This window comes from Artemia franciscana, chromosome 14 (genome assembly GCF_032884065.1).
Source record: "Artemia franciscana chromosome 14, ASM3288406v1, whole genome shotgun sequence".
NCBI lineage: Eukaryota > Metazoa > Arthropoda > Branchiopoda > Anostraca > Artemiidae > Artemia > Artemia franciscana.
The window spans coordinates 38,790,393-38,808,192 of record NC_088876.1 but is presented as its reverse complement, the minus strand read 5'-3'; the positions used below and the strand labels follow the sequence as shown (position 1 = coordinate 38,808,192).

Here is a 17,800-nt window from a genome sequence, read left to right as displayed (position 1 = left end):
AAGTATTTGTTTTAAAAAATAATTGACTTTGAAAAAGCATTTCAATTTGCAATTCGAAATCTGTTAAACAGTAAACTGGCATCTAACAAGAATGGCTGAATTAAGAATGGCATTAATATGGAGGCTTTACCTCAACAGCCATTTTCCTTTGATATGGGAATATATAAACATTCTTTGGAGATTTGCTTTACATTGTTTAAACAGATCAATCATAATAATTTGCATTAGATCTCTAAGAATGTAAAGCATTTTAAAGATTTTTGAACGATATTTTGCTGGCCGATCCCAGGGCATTTTAAATTCTTAAATCAAGTAACTATTGTTATCAAATGACGGTGTAAAACCGCTGATACTTGGTGTTGTTTTATGTATTGTTATGTTATGTATTGTTTTATGTATGTTGTTTCACGATCGCTTGTATTTTTCAATGCCCTCTTTTCATTGTTTTTATAGTCACAGCTTGGTTATCTTTATAAGATTAAATATTTTAAGAACATACTTACCTTAATGAATATTTAACAAGAAATATATCGAGAAAAAAAATGAACAGCAGGTTTATGGCCAGTAAGAAGAAAAGAAAAAGACAACTGTCACGATGGTAGTATTTTGCCTGTAAAAACTAGGAGTCTTCTGCGTCAAAACAGCAACAATCTAAAATAAAACCCTTTGAAAGTGCACTCTTTTGCTACCTGTCATCCTTCATTGGCAGAATGTGCCCTAGCCATCTCGACATTTTTATGATTGTAACCCTAAAAAGCGGGATGAACCGTACTTTTCTTACAGCCTATTGCTTAAAAAACGGTCATTAAGTCGGCTACCCAAAACAATAGGTAGGCAGTTTTTCTGAAAAATATCTAGCAAATCCTCCTCCGTTTTTCGGAGCACCCATGCTTCAGGGCCATATTTGACCACTGTCATCACTGTAGTTTCCAATATTCTAATCTTGGTTTTCAGACTTATCTTCCTATTCTTCCAAACTTTTTCCAACTGTGAAAAAGCACCTTGAGCCTTGGCTATTCTACTTTTATCATCCTTACTGCTCCCATTGTCTGTACTAATAATGCTATCAAGGTAAGTGAAGCTGTCTACGTGATTGCTCTTTTCGTTACTAGTGTCACCTTTTCAATTTTACTTATTCCTAGTCTTTGCGGCTAGGAATAAGTGATATATACATATGCATATATATATATATATATATATATATATATATATATATATATATATATATATATATATATATATATATATATATATATATATATATATATATATATATATATATATATATATATATATATATATATATATATATATATATATATATATATAAATATATATATATATATATATAAATATATATATATATATATATATATATATATATATATATATATATATAAATATATATATATATATATATATATATATATACTAGCTGTTGGGGTGGCGCGAAGCGCCACCCCAACACCTAGTTGGTGGGGGCGCTTCGCGCCCCCCCCCCAAGCCCCCCCGCGCGCGTAAGTCGTTACGCGCCATATTAGTTACGCGCCATTGTAGTTGTGTCCCTATGTCCCACCTGTGAATATAGATATATATATATATATATATGTTTTTAACTACATAAAACTTGCGAATATACAACATTCTTTGCTGTCCCATTGTCTGTGCATATAAATAGATTGTTTACCGACTCTTGAAAATGCAACATATAATGGTCCATGGGAAAACAATCCGTATTCAGATCTATACCTCATGATTCTAATGATTGCCCTTGAGCTTTGTTGATGGTGATTGCTAATCTACCATTCCCTGTGTCGCCATCGTCATTTATATATCCCCTTGTGCCCCCGGCATCCCCTTTGTAGTTTTGTCCCTGTGTCCAGGTCGTCATTTGTGTCCCGGTGTCCCAGTCTGTGATTTCTCTTTGAGTGTCCCGGGCGTCATTTATACTCCATGTGTCCCGGTGTCTCGGTCGTCATTTATATCCCCCTGTGCCCCCCGGCGTACCCGTTGTAGTTGTGTCCCTGTGTCCCGGTCGTCATTTATATTCCCTGTGTCCCGGTCGTCATTTGTATCCCGGTGTCCCGGTCTGTATATACATTCGTTTTTTAGTTTTGTTTTTCTCCTTTATTTTTTTCCTTTTTTATTTTTTTTCTTTTTTAGTTTATTTAGATTTTTAGATTTTTTAGTTTTTTTTATTAGTTTTTCTTTTTTTTTCTTTTTAGTTTTTTTGTAGTTTTAACCTTTTTTTTAGTTTTTTTTTAGTTTTTTTTTACTTATATCCTGGTCGTCATTTATACTCCCTGTGTCCCGGTCGTCATTTGTGTCCCGGTGCTTTGTTGATTGCTAATCGAACATTCCTTTTGTCCCGGTCGCTTTCTCTTTGAGTGTCGTCATTCATATTCCCTATGTGCCGGTGTCCCGGTCGTCATTTGTGTCCCGATGTCCCGGTCTGTAATTTCGTCAGTTGAAAACTTATGATGAAATAAATTTTTAATTTTTTCCCTTTTTTTGTTTTTAGTTTTTTTTATTGGTTTTTACCTTTTTTTAGGTTTTTTAGTTTTTTTCTTTTTTCTTTTTATTTTTTTTGAAGTTTTTATCTTTTTAGTTTTTTTATTTTTATTTATATTTTTTTAGTTTTCTTTTTCTCCTTTATTTTTCAGTTTTTTCCTTTTTTTAGTTTTTTTTTCTTTTTTAGTTCTTTTAGTTTTTACCTTTTTTAGTTTTTTTTAGTTTTTTTAGTTTTTTAGCTTTTTTTATTTTTTTTTTATTAGTTTTTAGTTTATTTTATGGTTTTTTCCTTTTTTTAGTTTTTTTTTAGTTTTTTATCTTTTTTTAGTTTTTTTTAGTTTTTAAGCTTTTTTAGATTTTTTTATTTTGTTTTCTTTTTTTTTTGTAGTTTTTACCTTCTTTAGATTTTTGCTTCTTTTATTTTTTTAGCTTTTTTAGTTTTTTTTCGTTTTTTCTTTTTAGTTTTTTTGTAGTTTTTATCTTTTTTATTTTTTTGTATTTTTATTCATATTTTTTTAGTTTTCTTTTTCTCTTTTATTTTTCAGTCTTTTCCTTTTTTTAGTTTTTTTCTTTTTTAGTTTTTATTTTTTTTTAGTTTTTTACCTTTTTTAGTTTTTTTAGTTTTTTTAGTTTTTTAGATTTTTTAGTTTTTTTATTAGTTTTTAGTTTTTTTTGTAGTTTTTGCCTTTTTTTAGTTTTTTCAGTTTTTTTTAGTTTTTAGTTTTTTACCTTTTTTTAGTTTTTTTAGTTTTTTAGCTTTTTTAGTTTTTTTTTCTTTTTAGTTTTTTTTTGTAGTTTTTACCTTTTTTAGTTTTTTTTCTTATTTTGTATTAGTGTGAAATAATTCAGACGTCATATGCGGACAAACATGACGTCACCTGATCCATCCACAGATCCACACACAGACAACTTATTTTTATATATATAGATATATATATAGATTAGCTGTTGGGGTGGCGCTTCGCACCACCCCAACCCCTAGTTGGTGGGACGCTTCGCACCCCCCAAGCCTCCCCGCGAGCGTAAGTCGTTACGCGCCATATTAGTTACGCGCCATTGTAGTTGTGTCCTTGTGTCCCACATGTGAATATAGATAGATTTATATATGTGTTTCAAACTACGTAAAACTTGCGAATATACAACATTCTTGGCTTTCCCATTCTCTGTGTATATACAAAGCCTTATGTACTAATAATGACGTCATATGCAAACGCTCTTTTTACAAACAAACAAACATGCATACACAACTCGTTTTTATATAAATAGATAGATAGATAGATACAATACAAATTAACTGCGTAAAACTTGCGAATATACAACATTCTTCGCTGTCCAATTGTCGCTGCATATAAATAGATTGTCAGGTTTACCGACCCTCGAACATGCAACGTACAATTGTCCATGGGAAAAACAATCAGTATTACGATCTATACCACATTTTTCTAATGATTGACCTTGAGCTTTGTTAATGGTGATTGCAAATGCTAATCGAATTGGGAATTGCAATCTTTTAAATTGAAAAGGCAGATCCGTTGGAATCATGGGAATGCGAGGAATAAGAACAGCCTCACCCTCAAGTGGCCCTGTCAAGATTGTGGCTTCTATTAGGTTTTCCATTTTTTTTTTACGGCAAGTCGCGTGCCATTGCAAAGCTTTGGTGGGTTGATATTTCTTAAAAGTATTATTGGCACGCCTATTTTTAGTTGTAGCACGTGCGGTGGAAACCCTGAAAGATCCACGGAATTTAAAAATTCAGATGGATAATTAACCGCTTCATTTGGTTCCAAAACTGTGTCGACTGACTTGTAAAGGACTGCCTGGTCTCGAATCTTGGTCAAAACAATATTGTTGATTTCGTGGACGTCTATATTTTTGGGTGCAACAATCGCTCTTTCTCTTTGCCATTTATTATTTTTATAATTGTTTAGAATATTCGGAAATACTTTTCAATCAATTCATTTTTGGATGTCACTAAATTACAGAAATCAGCAGGTAGTTGTATACGTCCTGCTTTCCGTTTCCAATTGCCAGCAATTGATCTGAAAATGTTCGATCAGAGTCATCGTTTTGCAATCGGACACGCATATTTGTAGTTAATTTTAATGTTTTTACGTGTGCCCATAAATTAGAATTTTTCAGGCAAGCATTCATTTCGTCTGCAGGAGTTGATCTAGGTATTATAGGTAATGTTTGCCTGAAATCTCCAGCAAGCAATATTAATGTGCTGCCAAAGGGTTTCGACTTCCCTCGCAAATCTTTCAAGCATTGATCCAGAGCCTCGAGCGATTTTTTGTGTGCCATTGTGCACTCATCCCAAATAATAAATTTGCATTGCTGCAATACTTTACCCATCTCAGATGATTTGGAAATATTGCACGTGGGAGTTTCTGTAGAATGAAAATTCAGAGGCAATTTCAAAGCGGAATGAGCAGTTCTTCCAACAGGCAGCAATGTTGAGGCTATTCCGGAGGACGTAATTGCCAACGCTATATCATTTTTTGATCGAATTGATGCCAGAATCAGTTTTATCACAAACGTTTTACCAGTACCTCCTGGCGCATCCAAAAAGAAAATTTCTCCAACGTTGTTATCGACACAATGCATTATCGTATCATAAATGTCTTTTTGTTCCGACGTTAACTTGGAAATGTTATTTTGTACATACGACAATAGATCACTCGTACTGTAACTTTGTTCACGATCCAATTCTGCACATGTCGAAACAGCAGCGATACGGTTAGGTGAAGGCATTCCCAAATCCTGAAGAGGTTTGTTTGCCATGCGTACGCACAAATCTTCTATAATAACTAAAGTGTAGTTATAAATTTCTGATGTAAAATCAAAAGTCATATCTGACGTATCTAACTGTTTTCGATGGAGTATATCTTCGGACATTTTTGACTTATATTTTTCCCATAACTCTGTAGGAGCTGATGGAGAGCAAGTTGTTAAAATGATGCCAAACAATGCACGAATTTGACTTGGAGTTGACGTTTCGCACGCGTCATTGATGCAGTTATCCCAGTGTTGGTCATTCTCCAATAAATTCAGAGCTTGGCAGGCACTACGGTAAGTGTCATGTATAGTACCGTTTACAGTTCTCAAATACTCAAAGGATGTCGGACCGGGTACATTCACCAAAAGCAGACGTAGAAAGAAGCATTCATGTTGATTGGGATGAACGGTGTAGAGTCTTCCTATCGTGGTATCTTTGAAGATGGTAGGTTGGCCGTCGACTGACTTACCCTGTTTTCGACGTTCAAATACTTTATTTTTAGTATTCCGCGTGTAATACGATGGCACTTCAGTATACAGCAGTATTTTTGCAAAAGAATCATTTTTGCAAAGCGAAAAGAAACCGGTTAACTTTGTATCCGGTGGATTCAGTGCTCTTTGTTGCACGTTGGTTTCCGAGAAATAAACACGTTGACCATTCTGTAAATGTACCGCTAAATGAACAACAGCTGGACTACGTTCATGTATCGGAAATGAAAGAATTCACCAAACAGCTTCATTACTGCTTATGTATCTTCCAGCCTGATATTGTACGATTTCGTCGATATCTTTGATTTCGGGCTGCAAGCCTAAAACTGCCATGTCACTGCCTTTGTTGACGTATTTACATATGTATTTGATTGCCTTTACAGAGTTACAGTATTCAACGTTTATGTGTCCATTTAATGTTTTTGATAATAATGGGGAATATGGAACAACCCAGTGGTTATCTCTTTCGATGGTGGTACCGTTACGCTTCTTTATTATTGCTGTTTTACCGCCTTCTTCAGTAGATCTTATTCTGTATTGTGGGTAACCATCATTGCCAGTAATTGCTTTGGATACTAAAAGTCGAGGATATTGCTTTGTGCACCTTCCTTTGGCCATTCATGGTGAATTTTCGTTCAGTGCACCGGAAGGTCCATATATCATATTTTTTACAATAATATCATGTAACCCCTTATCGACATTTTCATCAGGTATTTCAGCGGAAATCACATCATCAATTTCGTTCGAAGTAATTTTTTTATGTAGCCAGATTAGTATATGCGCGTGTGGCAAACCTCCATTCCACTGTGGCAAGCCATTCCACTGAGTACATCCAGCATCGCACTGACCCAAACACTTCAAAATTTACTATGTAAATTATCAGTGATTTCAACTTTTGCCGGATGACACGGCCCGTAATGTCATGTCTATGAACCGCCAATTGTCCTTGAAGTAAAAGCTGCAGTATCTCGTCCTAAGATTGATTACATGTAAATGTAATAAATAAATCTGGACGACCATAGAGACGAACATACGCAATAGCATCTTGAGCATATTCATGCATATGACGGGGACTGCCAGCATATGACGAAGGTAAAATTGTTAATCTTCCAACGTTTGTGGTATTACCGTCATTTATAACTGCATCTCGCAAATGAATGTATTGTTGAGAGCGGAGCTTGGTCTGATTCAGGCGGATATATAGCAAATGTTCTGATTCAATTTTAGCATATATATCAACGACGAATTGGTGAAACAATTGACGGCATATTTATATATAATTTTCTTCATCCTGCCGAATCATTAGTTTATAGGAATAATAATGCATTGCACTGCATTTCTTATTCATTTCTTTGTTAGTGGCTGGATTCATCAATTTAATATTAAAGTGATAGCCGTCGGCTCCATCCCAAAAAATGATAGGATATTGTAGGGCATCGTAGCATCGATGAGTTTCAGCAATTCTTAACAACTGAGCGTTTCGCTTATGAAGAATAATATCTCGAGATAAAAACTGATCACCGACCATAACGATTGCCACTTCGTCGATAGTTGGAGCATTGTATCTACGCACATGTTGGCCAGGAGGCGTTTTGTCAGCGGAAATAACAATTTTATGCGTATCAGTAGGCATCAAATCGATGGCTTTTTTGAACAGACGCACTAAATTCTTGTTTCCGTGGAAAAGATGTTGCAATTGGGAAACGATTGTCCTTTCAACGTTGGGAGAAATTTCGCAACTTGCATTCAATTCAAAATTTCTATCACTGATGAAGTACAATTGTAAAAATTTATGATTCTCGCATGAGAATGGTAGAAGGGACCCTGCTCTATGATAAATTTGCCCTTTTACTTCTAAAGTAGACATAAATTGATCTGGATTTTCGATTTGGGCTCCAAACGACGTCATTTGGAAACATGAGTTATATTTCCTGATTTGTGACAAAAAACGCTTAGATTCTGACGTAGTTCCAGTAAGGAAAGTCTTCAATGGCTCTGGTGGTGCAGCCAATAGAGGTCTTTTCCTGAGGCGCAACACATTCCCATTGTTTCACCATTGAATTTCAAGGCCTTGCAATAGGAACAAATTTTAAACATAGTCCCGATTTGAACAGATCTACCCAAGCTATAATCATCGACTGGGCTGTACCTGAATACCAGGCGATAACTTTCAGGTTGCTCTGATTCCTCGGCACGCTTTCTTTTCTTACTTTCTCTATCAGCAGCAAGCCTGATTTCTTGCTGTTCTTGTGATTCCTCGGCACGCCTTCTTTTTTCACTTTCTCTTTTAGCAGCAAGTCTGGTTTCATGTTGCTCTGGTAGTTCCTCGGCATGCCTTCTTTTTCCACTTTCTCTTTTAGCAGCAAGTCTGGTTTCATGTTGCTCTGGTAGTTCCTCGGCACGCCTTCTTTTTTCACTTTCTCTTTTAGCAGCAAGTCTGGTTTCGCGTTGCTCTGGTAGTTCCTCGGCACGCTTTCTGTTCTTTCTTTCTCTATCAGCCTCAAACCTGTTTCCTTGCTGTTCTTTTGATTCCTTGGCACGCTTTCTTTTCTTACTTTCGCTATCAGCCTCAAGCCTGTTTCCTTGCAGTTCTTTTGATTCCTCAGCACGGTTTCTTTTCTTACTTTCTCTATCAGCAGCAAGTTTTTTGGCATAGACTCTTTGAGTATCTTCCTCGGCTGTTGCCATTGTAAGTTCATCAGTCATTTTACAGTTAAACATTAATAGATTTCTACGTGAACGCATGTCTTAAATATCTTTAATGACGTCACCGTCATAACAAAAATGACGACAACTAACTTTATGACGTCAGTCAACACACAAACATGACGTCACCCGACAGACAGACCCACACATCCACAGACAGCTTATTTATTTTTATATATATATATATATATATATATATATATATATATATATATATATATATATATATATATATATATATATATATACTAGCTGTTGGGGTGGCGCTTCGCGCCACCCCAACACCTAGTTGGCGGGGGCGCTTCGCGCCCCCCCCAAGCCCCCCCGCGCGCGTAAGTCGTTACGCGCCATAATAGTTACGCGTCATTGTAGTTGTGTCCCTATGTCCCACCTGTGAATATAGATAGATATATATATATATATATATATATATATATATATGTATATGGTTTTAACTACGTAAAACTTGCGAATATACAACATTCTTTGCTGTCCCATTGTCTTTGCATATAAATAGATTGTCAGGTTTACCGACTCTTGAACATGCAACATATAATGGTCCATGGGAAAACAATCTGTATTCAGATCTATACCTCATGATTCTAATGATTGCCCTTGAGCTTTGTTGATGGTGATTGCTAATCGACCATTCCCTGTCCCGGTTACCTCATGATTCTAATGATTGCCCTTGAGCTTTGTTGATGGTGATTGCTAATCGACCTTTCCCTGTCCCGGTGTCCCGGTCGTCATTTATATCCCCCTGTTTCCCCCGGTGTCCCCGTTGTAGTTGTGTCCCTGTGTCCCGGTCGTCATTTATATTCCCTGTGTCCCGGTCGTCATTTGTATCCCGGTGTCCCGGTCTGTATATACATTCGTTTTTTAGTTTTGTTTTTCTCCTTTATTTTTTTCCTTTTTTTTTCTTTTTTAGTTTATTTAGATTTTTAGATTTTTTAGTTTTTTTATTAGTTTTTAGTTTTTTTTTCTTTTTAGTTTTTTTGTAGTTTTTACCTTCTTTTTAGTTTTGTTAGTTTTTTTTTTACTTATGTCCTGGTCGTCATTTATACTCCCTGTGTCCCGGTGCTTTGTTGATCAGTTTTTTCCTTTTTTTTAGTTTTTTTTAGTTTTTAGTTTTTTTAGTTTTTTACCTTTTTTTAGTTTTTTTAGTTTTTTTAGTTTTTTAGCTTTTTTATTTTTTTTATTAGTTTTTAGTTTTTTTTGTAGTTTTTGCCTTTTTTTAGTTTTTTTAGTTTTTTAGCTTTTTTATTAGTTTTTAGTTTTTTTTTGTAGTTTTTGCCTTTTTTTAGTTTTTTTCTTTTTAGTTTTTTTGTAGTTTTTACTTTCTTTTTAGTTTTGTTAGTTTTTTTTTTACTTATGTCCTGGTCGTCATTTATACTCCCTGTGTCCCGGTGCTTTGTTGATTGCTAATCGAACATTCCTTTTGTCCTGGTCGCTTTCTCTTTGAGTGTCGTCATTTATTTTTTTCTTTTTTAGTTCTTTTAGTTTTTACCTTTTTTAGTTTTTTTTAGTTTTTTAGATGAAAATTTTTTTTAGTTTTTTCCTTTTTTTCTTTTTAGTTTTTTATTGGTTTTTACCTTTATTTTAGCTTATTTTTCAGTTTTTTCCTTTTTTTAGTTTTTTTTTATTTTTTATTTTTTTTTTAGTTTTTTACCTTTTTTTAGTTTTTTTTAGTTTTTTTAGTTTTTTAGCTTTTTTACTTTTTTTATTAGTTTCTAGTTTTTTTGTAGTTTTTGCCTTTTTTTAGTTTTTTCAGTTTTTTTTTTTAGTTTTTTATTGGTTTTTACCTTTATTTTAGCTTATTTTTCAGTTTTTTCCTTTTTTTTAGTTTTTTTTAGTTTTTAGTTTTTTTAGTTTTTTACCTTTTTTTAGTTTTTTAGCTTTTTTATTTTTTTTATTAGTTTTTAGTTTTTTGTAGTTTTTGCCTTTTTTTAGTTTTTTTAGTTTTTTAGCTTTTTTATTAGTTTTTAGTTTTTTTTGTAGTTTTTGCCTTTTTTTAGTTTTTTTAGTTATTTAGCTTTTTTATTTTTTTTATTAGTTTTTAGTTTTTTTTTGTAGTTTTTGCCTTTTTTTAGTTTTTTCAGTTTTGACGTCACCTGATCCAGTTTTTTCAGGTGACGTCACCTGATCCATCCACAGACAGACAGACAGACAACTTATTTTTATATATATAGATATATATATATATATATATATATATATATATATATATATATATATATATATATATATATATATATATATATATATATATATATATATATATATATACTCAAATTAACAAATGAAAATATAGAGAAAAAAAAGCAGTGGACATAATAAAAGCAACAAACTTTAAATTAAACAAAACAAATTAAGAACAGAAAAAAACAAAAAAACTGAAATTCTAATAACTTCCGATATCACCACGCAAATAGCACGAATACACACAAGAGAATGACAGGTTAGTTTTTTCTCTGGTACAGTTTAAGTTTGGTAATCTAAGTGTTTAACATTACCATATTAAAATTCTTCAAAAGACAATATAATTTGTCATTCTGTTGTTCCTATTCGTGCTATTTTTGTTATGATATTGGAAGTTATTAAGATGCGAGTTTTGTTTATTGTTTTTGCTTTTTGTTTTATTGCTGGACGTGAAATCAAAATATTCGGAATTCTTTATTATCTAAGTTTTTTTCCTTTTTGTGTTTGCTGCTTTGTTCTAAAATATTATACCCGTTTTCTGTATATTTTCATTTTCTAAATTCTGTAAATAGAAAGGCAGGATCAACACATCGCACAGCATAGAGAACATACGAATTGAGAGATGTCCTTATGAATACGCAAAAGCAAAAAATATACTAAATAAAAATAATAATTAAATGAATTGGACACGGGTTTAATTATTCTGTCGTAAAAATTTCTACTGTGGAATTTTTTGGCTTTCTTGATATAACTTGACAATTTTGAATGAATCAAATTGTCTGTGAAGTAGTCAAACCTATACGTAGAACGTACAACAATTTTAAATGAATCAAATGAATACGAAATGTGCATCTCAATCCCTCTTTCTAGGGCTGTAATTAGAGAAAGGTTGGTTGTAGGCTGAGGTGGCTTACCCAGGTTCTGCGGATGTAGGATGAGAGATTGCCAAAGATTTTCCTTTTCAGCCAACCGTCTGAGGCTAAACGGAAAGTAGATCATCCTCGTCTGGGGTGGAAGGATGTCATAAATAAATATTTAAAGGAAATATCAACTTCCTGGGAGGGTGTAAAGAGCGAGTCTTTAAATACATTGGGATGGAGGAGGAGCGTGCGTGGCTAAGTATTCCTCAGGCGGTCAGGCAGCTCGGTGCTGCATTGAGTTGTTTGCAGTTTTGAATGACTTAAAATTAAAGGCTAAAATACTCATTCCGTTTTTGAGGGGCTGAGATTAGTCCTACAATTTAATTAGTGTTTAAATTTTGTTTTTGGATAACTCACTTTTAAGAAACAAAACCAAAAAACCACCTGCCAAGTGTCCGGCACCACCATAAGCATCAAAATGGGAACGCAGCTTTATAAGTGTGTAGTTTTTTTTCAAGAGCTGATTTTACGGGCTTGATAATTTGAAATCCAATAGTGTGTGTATGATTAATTTTGAACTTGATTGTCAAAAGAAATCGGTAAGTTGTTACTTAAATGTATTCGTTTTCTCTGCAATTAAATATGAATTTATTATAGCTAGGTCATTAATTAAAATTTTTGAACCGTTAATAATGAAATTATGAGTAAGTTAGCAAAATATGCCAGGGAGGCCTAGTCTAGCAGTCTAACAATTTTGTGTTTACAGGCATTGGGTTTTACACAGATTTGACAAAAAATATGGTAAAAATATAGTAGCTGGGTGCATCCGAAGGGAATATTCCAAACAAATAAAAGTAAGACAGTACCATAGGCCTAGGTTCCATGTTTCATGCTCTTTCCAAATATCATGATGGCCCCAGATATAGCCCTAGAAGTTTATTTGTCAATTAATTGAACCTAGGGTAAAGGTAAAGATGTACATTTTTGTATAATTGAGCATTAATGAGGGAACTTACATTTGGGTCTCTATATTAGGCTAAGACCCACAGTACTCACCCAGTGTCTAATCTTGGCCAAAAGTTCTGATTAAAAAGTAAGCTATGTTTCTTATACAAAACAGCAGACTCCTAATCTTGGACCTTATGTAGATAGAGTTGGATAGGTTGTGATAGGCAAATGGTTAAAACTAGGCTAGACCAGTTGGAATTAGGCTAACTGAATACAATTTTGGAAAACATCTGGTTTTCAAAAATTTTAATTTAGACAAAAGTTGCCTCTACAGTTGTTCTCTTTCACAGTATTTTTTTTTTACATTAAATCTACCTAAGTTTGACTATGTATTTAATTATGATTAAGTCAGATTAATGATTAAGCTCAAATTAAGTCAGATAGATTTTGCAACTCTGACAGAAATTAGCCCTTAAAAATTCCAGATTTCAACTGACAGAAGAGAGAGAGAGAGAGAGATAGGTTTATTTAAACAACATTGTAGCTAACAGCTAATTTGCATTGCTTCACTATGCTCAATTACAAACTAACACAAAAAAAGGAGAAAATAACAGTGGCAAATAACAGCTTCAAAATCTTCTGTTTTGTTGCACAGTGATCTAGTGTTGCAAACGAGGAAGTTAGGAAGGCCACAACAAGTGAAGAAAGTAACAGGTCTTAGGATAAGTAGCTCTACTGTGAACAGTGATGACATCTAAAAAAAGGGATGGTAGCAGCATCTGATGGCTTCGTCAGAAGATTAAAAGTCACCAAGTTCGAGAAAGTAGATGGCGCCACCATATACAGGAGTGAAAAAAGGTCAAATAAAGTATCTTTCCTGTACTTAATTTGCATATTGATGGCACAGAAAACTGTCAGGATAGCCACTGCTTAAACTGGTGATGCCATTGACGAACCAGCACACATATATTGGGCACTATTAAGCTAAACTTGGAAGACTCCATCTGCCCCACTGTATACAACATCTTCAGCAATCTGTCCAATCCAAACTGCAGAAGAGGAGTTGCTGTTCTGGCTTCCAAGGAATTCCAGGTAAGAGAAATTTCTGTCCCAAATTCTTACTTACCTTGGGTTGAAGCCACTTGGGTATCCCTGTCCCTACCTAATGAAATGTTTGTCCTAAGCTCAATTTACAGGAGCCCCAGTAGTCCATGCCAGGTATCCTCTCAAAGAGCAATTGCTGAAATGATGCAAATTCATACTATGCAACTTCCCAAAGGCAACTTTGCTCATGACAAGGGACTTTAACCTCCCAAGCATGTTCTGGATGGATGGCCATCTCATCTATGCAACTCAACTCCAAACCATCAAAATATACTAAGCAATCCTTTACTAATTACAAGATGATGGTGGAAGAGCTGATAGATGCCAATCTGGAAATTCTGATCTCAGATGACGTGGAAGCTTCATGGCTAATCTTAAAAAATACCCTACTAAAGAGCCTAGCCAAACATACCAGCATGACATGGAAAAAGAAACCAAAAACTCTACCTTTCCTCACCCCAAAAATCAAGAAACTATGCAATAGGAAGAAAAAACTTTGGGAGAAGTTGGTGAAACAAGAAACAACAACAGTATACAAGAAGTACAAAATCACCAGGGATCTCCTCAGAAAAGAAACACAGAAACACTGTAAACTACAAAGAGCATCTGGCCAAAAATGTCAAGGAAAACCCTAAGTTATTCTGGAAACATATCTCCTTATGTAAACCAGGCAGACACTCAGTACTGGACCTGGAAAATAACAGCCCAGTCTCTTCCTGCGCCTCTGAAAAAGCTAACCTTCTGAAAAAGCAGTTTCCCTCAGTGTTTTCTAAGGATGACCTTCAGTCAGCCCTCCCACCAGCAGAACAGACTCACACTGCCTTCCCAATGTTACACTCACCATTCACAGTTGAAGAAGTAACCAAACAGCTTAAGGAGCTTGATGCCAACAACTCAACTGGACATGATGGTCTGAGCCCACAACTGCTGAAGGAATTAAGCCCTGCTATTTCAATGCCCCTGGTAAAATTATTTAACTTGTCGCTAACACAGGGGAAGCTTCCAAGGGATTGCAAGAAGGCAATAGTCATCCCTATTCATAAGAAGGGCAGCAAAACTTCAGCAGCAAACTATAGACCTATCAGCCTTACCTGTATGGCATGCAAGGTCATGGAGAGAATTGTGAACAAATGCATCATTAACCATCTTGAGGCTAACTCACTCATCAGCAGCAGCCAGCATGGTTTTTGTTCTAAGAGATCAGTGGATACAAACCTTCTTGAGTCTTACAGTCTTGTAATTGACCTAATAGAAAAAGGAGTACCAGTGGATATAATCCTGCTGGATCTAGCCAAAGCTTTTGACAAGGTTTGTCACTGCTACCTCATTCACAGGCTATGCACCCTGTCACTTAGTCCAAAAGTGATCAGTTGGATTGAGGATTTTCTGGGGGATAGAACACAGCAAGTGAAAGTGACCAATGGACCAAATAGTCACGCACTCTCTGATGAAGTCAATGTCACCAGCAGGGTCCCACATGGCAGTGTCCTTGGCCCTATCCTGTTCAATATATACATAAATGAGCTAGCCCTTATCACCAGTAACAAAACCACTCTCTATGCAGATGATTCAAAACTCATAGGTCCTGCCAATACCCCTTCTGCCTGCCAATCCCTCCAAAATGATCTCAACCACATGTGCTCCTGGGTTAAAAGATGGTTGCTGGAATTCAATGCTGAAAAATGCAAGGTCATACACTTTGGACACAGCAACCCCTAGCAACAATACCTAATGACCCAAAACCCTGGATGTCACCACATACTGGAGCATGTTCAGGAGGAGAGAGACCTTGGAGTTATTATAGACTCCCAGTTGAATTTCAGCTTCCACTCACAGAAGATCTCAGCCAATGCTAGCAGAGCCCTAGGTATCATTAAACATGGCATTACCAGCAGAAGTAGACATGTAATCACCAAGCTCTAAAAGGACTGGTCAAACTTTAAGCTGATTTTTAACGATTTTACGGGTTTTTTAATTTTCAATTTGAAACAATTTAACCTATATAGAACGTCATTATAATGATATAAAATAATACAGATAATATCTTATTATAGTTACATTTAATTAAATATAAACTTAAGACCGTGTTTGGAGGTGGGGACCATCCTGGCCACCCCTCGATTCAAAAAGGATAAGGTAGTGCTTGAGCAAATCCAATGTAGGGCCACTAAGCTGATTGACGGTATGGAAAACAAGCCCTGCAATGAATGGCTGAAGGAACTTAACCTCCCCTCTTTAGTCTACTGGCGGAAACATGGGGATATGATCCAGGCACATAAACTCCTCTCTACCAATCAAGAAAATGAGCTCCTGTAGATTGACACCTCCCACATAACACGAGGACACCCAAAACAAATCTGCAAAATTCATGCAAAGACTGGACCAAGGTGCAGCTTCTTCTCAAACCGGATTGTGAACCTCTGGAACAACCTCAAGGAGAACAGTGTTTTTGCTGAATCAACAGATGTATTTAAACGCCGTCTGGATGCTGAGTGGAGTGACAAACCATGGAGATTTAATTGGGATGCACCAGAATTTAATCAACCACGTATGCAACTGTCATCACAAGGAGTGATTCAACAGGATCAAAAATCCTTATTTCACTCTAAGATGTGATTTAAGGTAATTTTAAGGTAATTTTAAGGTAATGATATGTTGTCATAACTTTAAGATCCTATGTTCTAAGATTAGGTTCAAGCTTTAAATGTCTGGCCAAGATTAGGCTCTGCTGTTTCTATCAGTAGGCTATTTGCAGTTGTAAGTGTTGTTAAATATTTAACAGCCTATAGTTAAAATATTTAAGCTAATGGTAATTGTTTAGTTTCATCACAAGCTGTCTAAACTGGAAACTATTCCAAACTATAGCCATATGTATTCCATAATATATTTCCATACTATGGCTCTTAAAAATGCTACTTCTAGAAGTGCTTCCATTTCTGGTTGACCCTCCTTCTCCATGGGGCAAACTAAAATTGCATAAAGTAGAACCAAAAATCCATAAAGTGGGTAGGATTTTGAAGCCAAGGGAAAAGTTGGGGTTGTACAATATGAGTGAAATTATATTTTGAATACTAATTCCACTTATCACTGATATTTTCTGTATGGTAGGAAGTCAAAAGACTATTAAAAAACTTGCACATTCATTAATGTGAATATCCAAGATTTCACTTTCAAGTTTAAACTAGCCAGCTGTTTGAACAAAACAATCATCCAATTTTGCTTACACATAACATTACCTATAGAGCAAAGCATATTAGTCCATGAGCCCCACAGACAGCAGGGCAAGGTCTATATTCTGATTGGTTGAATTGTTAGTTGATGTTTATGACCCACTTTTTGCTGATTGATTAAGCCTTGTTTGTTATGATCATGATATTTCATCATTGCAATGCTATTTTTGCCAGAAATTGCAGTTAGTCAAGGGCAAAAATGCTTCATAAAAAGCTTTTTTTCTCCATTTTACTCTTTGAAGCTCCAGGCCAAATAATTTTTCAATAAGTTAAATACAACCATGCCCCACTTCCCACAGGGCTCATGGACTAATACATGTTTCTCTATAGGTAATGTTACCTGTAAGCAAAATCAGACATTGCACTGCCTACCAAACTTGAAAGTGAAATTGAACCATCTTGGATATTCACATTAATGGATATGTGAGGTTTTTAACTATCTTTTGACTTCCTACAATACAGAAATTACCAGTGAGAACTGGAATTAGTATTTAAAATATAATTTCATTCATATTGTAAAACCCCAACTTTTCCCTTGGCTTCAAAACCCTGCCTGCTTTAGGCGGAAGATCAACAAGAAATGGATGTGCTTCTAGAATTAGCATTTTTAAGTGCTCTAAACTGAAAACTATGCTGCTTTGCAGCATAGTTTCCAGTCTAGACAGCTTGTAATGAAACTAAACATTTTACCAAGCTAATCACATATTTGTTAAGAAGATTTTGACACATTCAGTGATGAAACATGATTTAGCAGTTAAAGAGTAGATTAGCTGGCCAAGTACTGGGTTCTATCACTTTGGAGCAAAATAAGGTCCAATGTTGAATCTATTTAGCTCTATTGTTGAAACAACAAGTAAAACACTTCACACAAAATACCAAAAATAAGGTTGTGACTGAGTAGAGACATGCTTTCTGACTAGGAGACTGCTAGGATAGATGTAATTTAAGCCCAATTGGTAACAGTAACCATAGATAAGT

The 17,800-nt window shown here is 34.9% G+C and overlaps 1 protein-coding gene across 1 annotated transcript in view; it reads left to right on the top strand.

The window, feature by feature from the left end:
- Window positions 1–12,045: 12,045 nt before the first annotated feature.
- Window positions 12,046–17,800, top strand: part of LOC136035687 (integrator complex subunit 5-like) — a 55,461-nt gene continuing 49,706 nt past the window's right edge. The window contains exon 1 of the mRNA XM_065717619.1: window positions 12,046–12,139. Coding sequence (XP_065573691.1) covers window positions 12,104–12,139 — 36 coding nt within the window. The 5' untranslated portion in view covers window positions 12,046–12,103. The remainder of the gene's footprint in view (window positions 12,140–17,800) is intronic.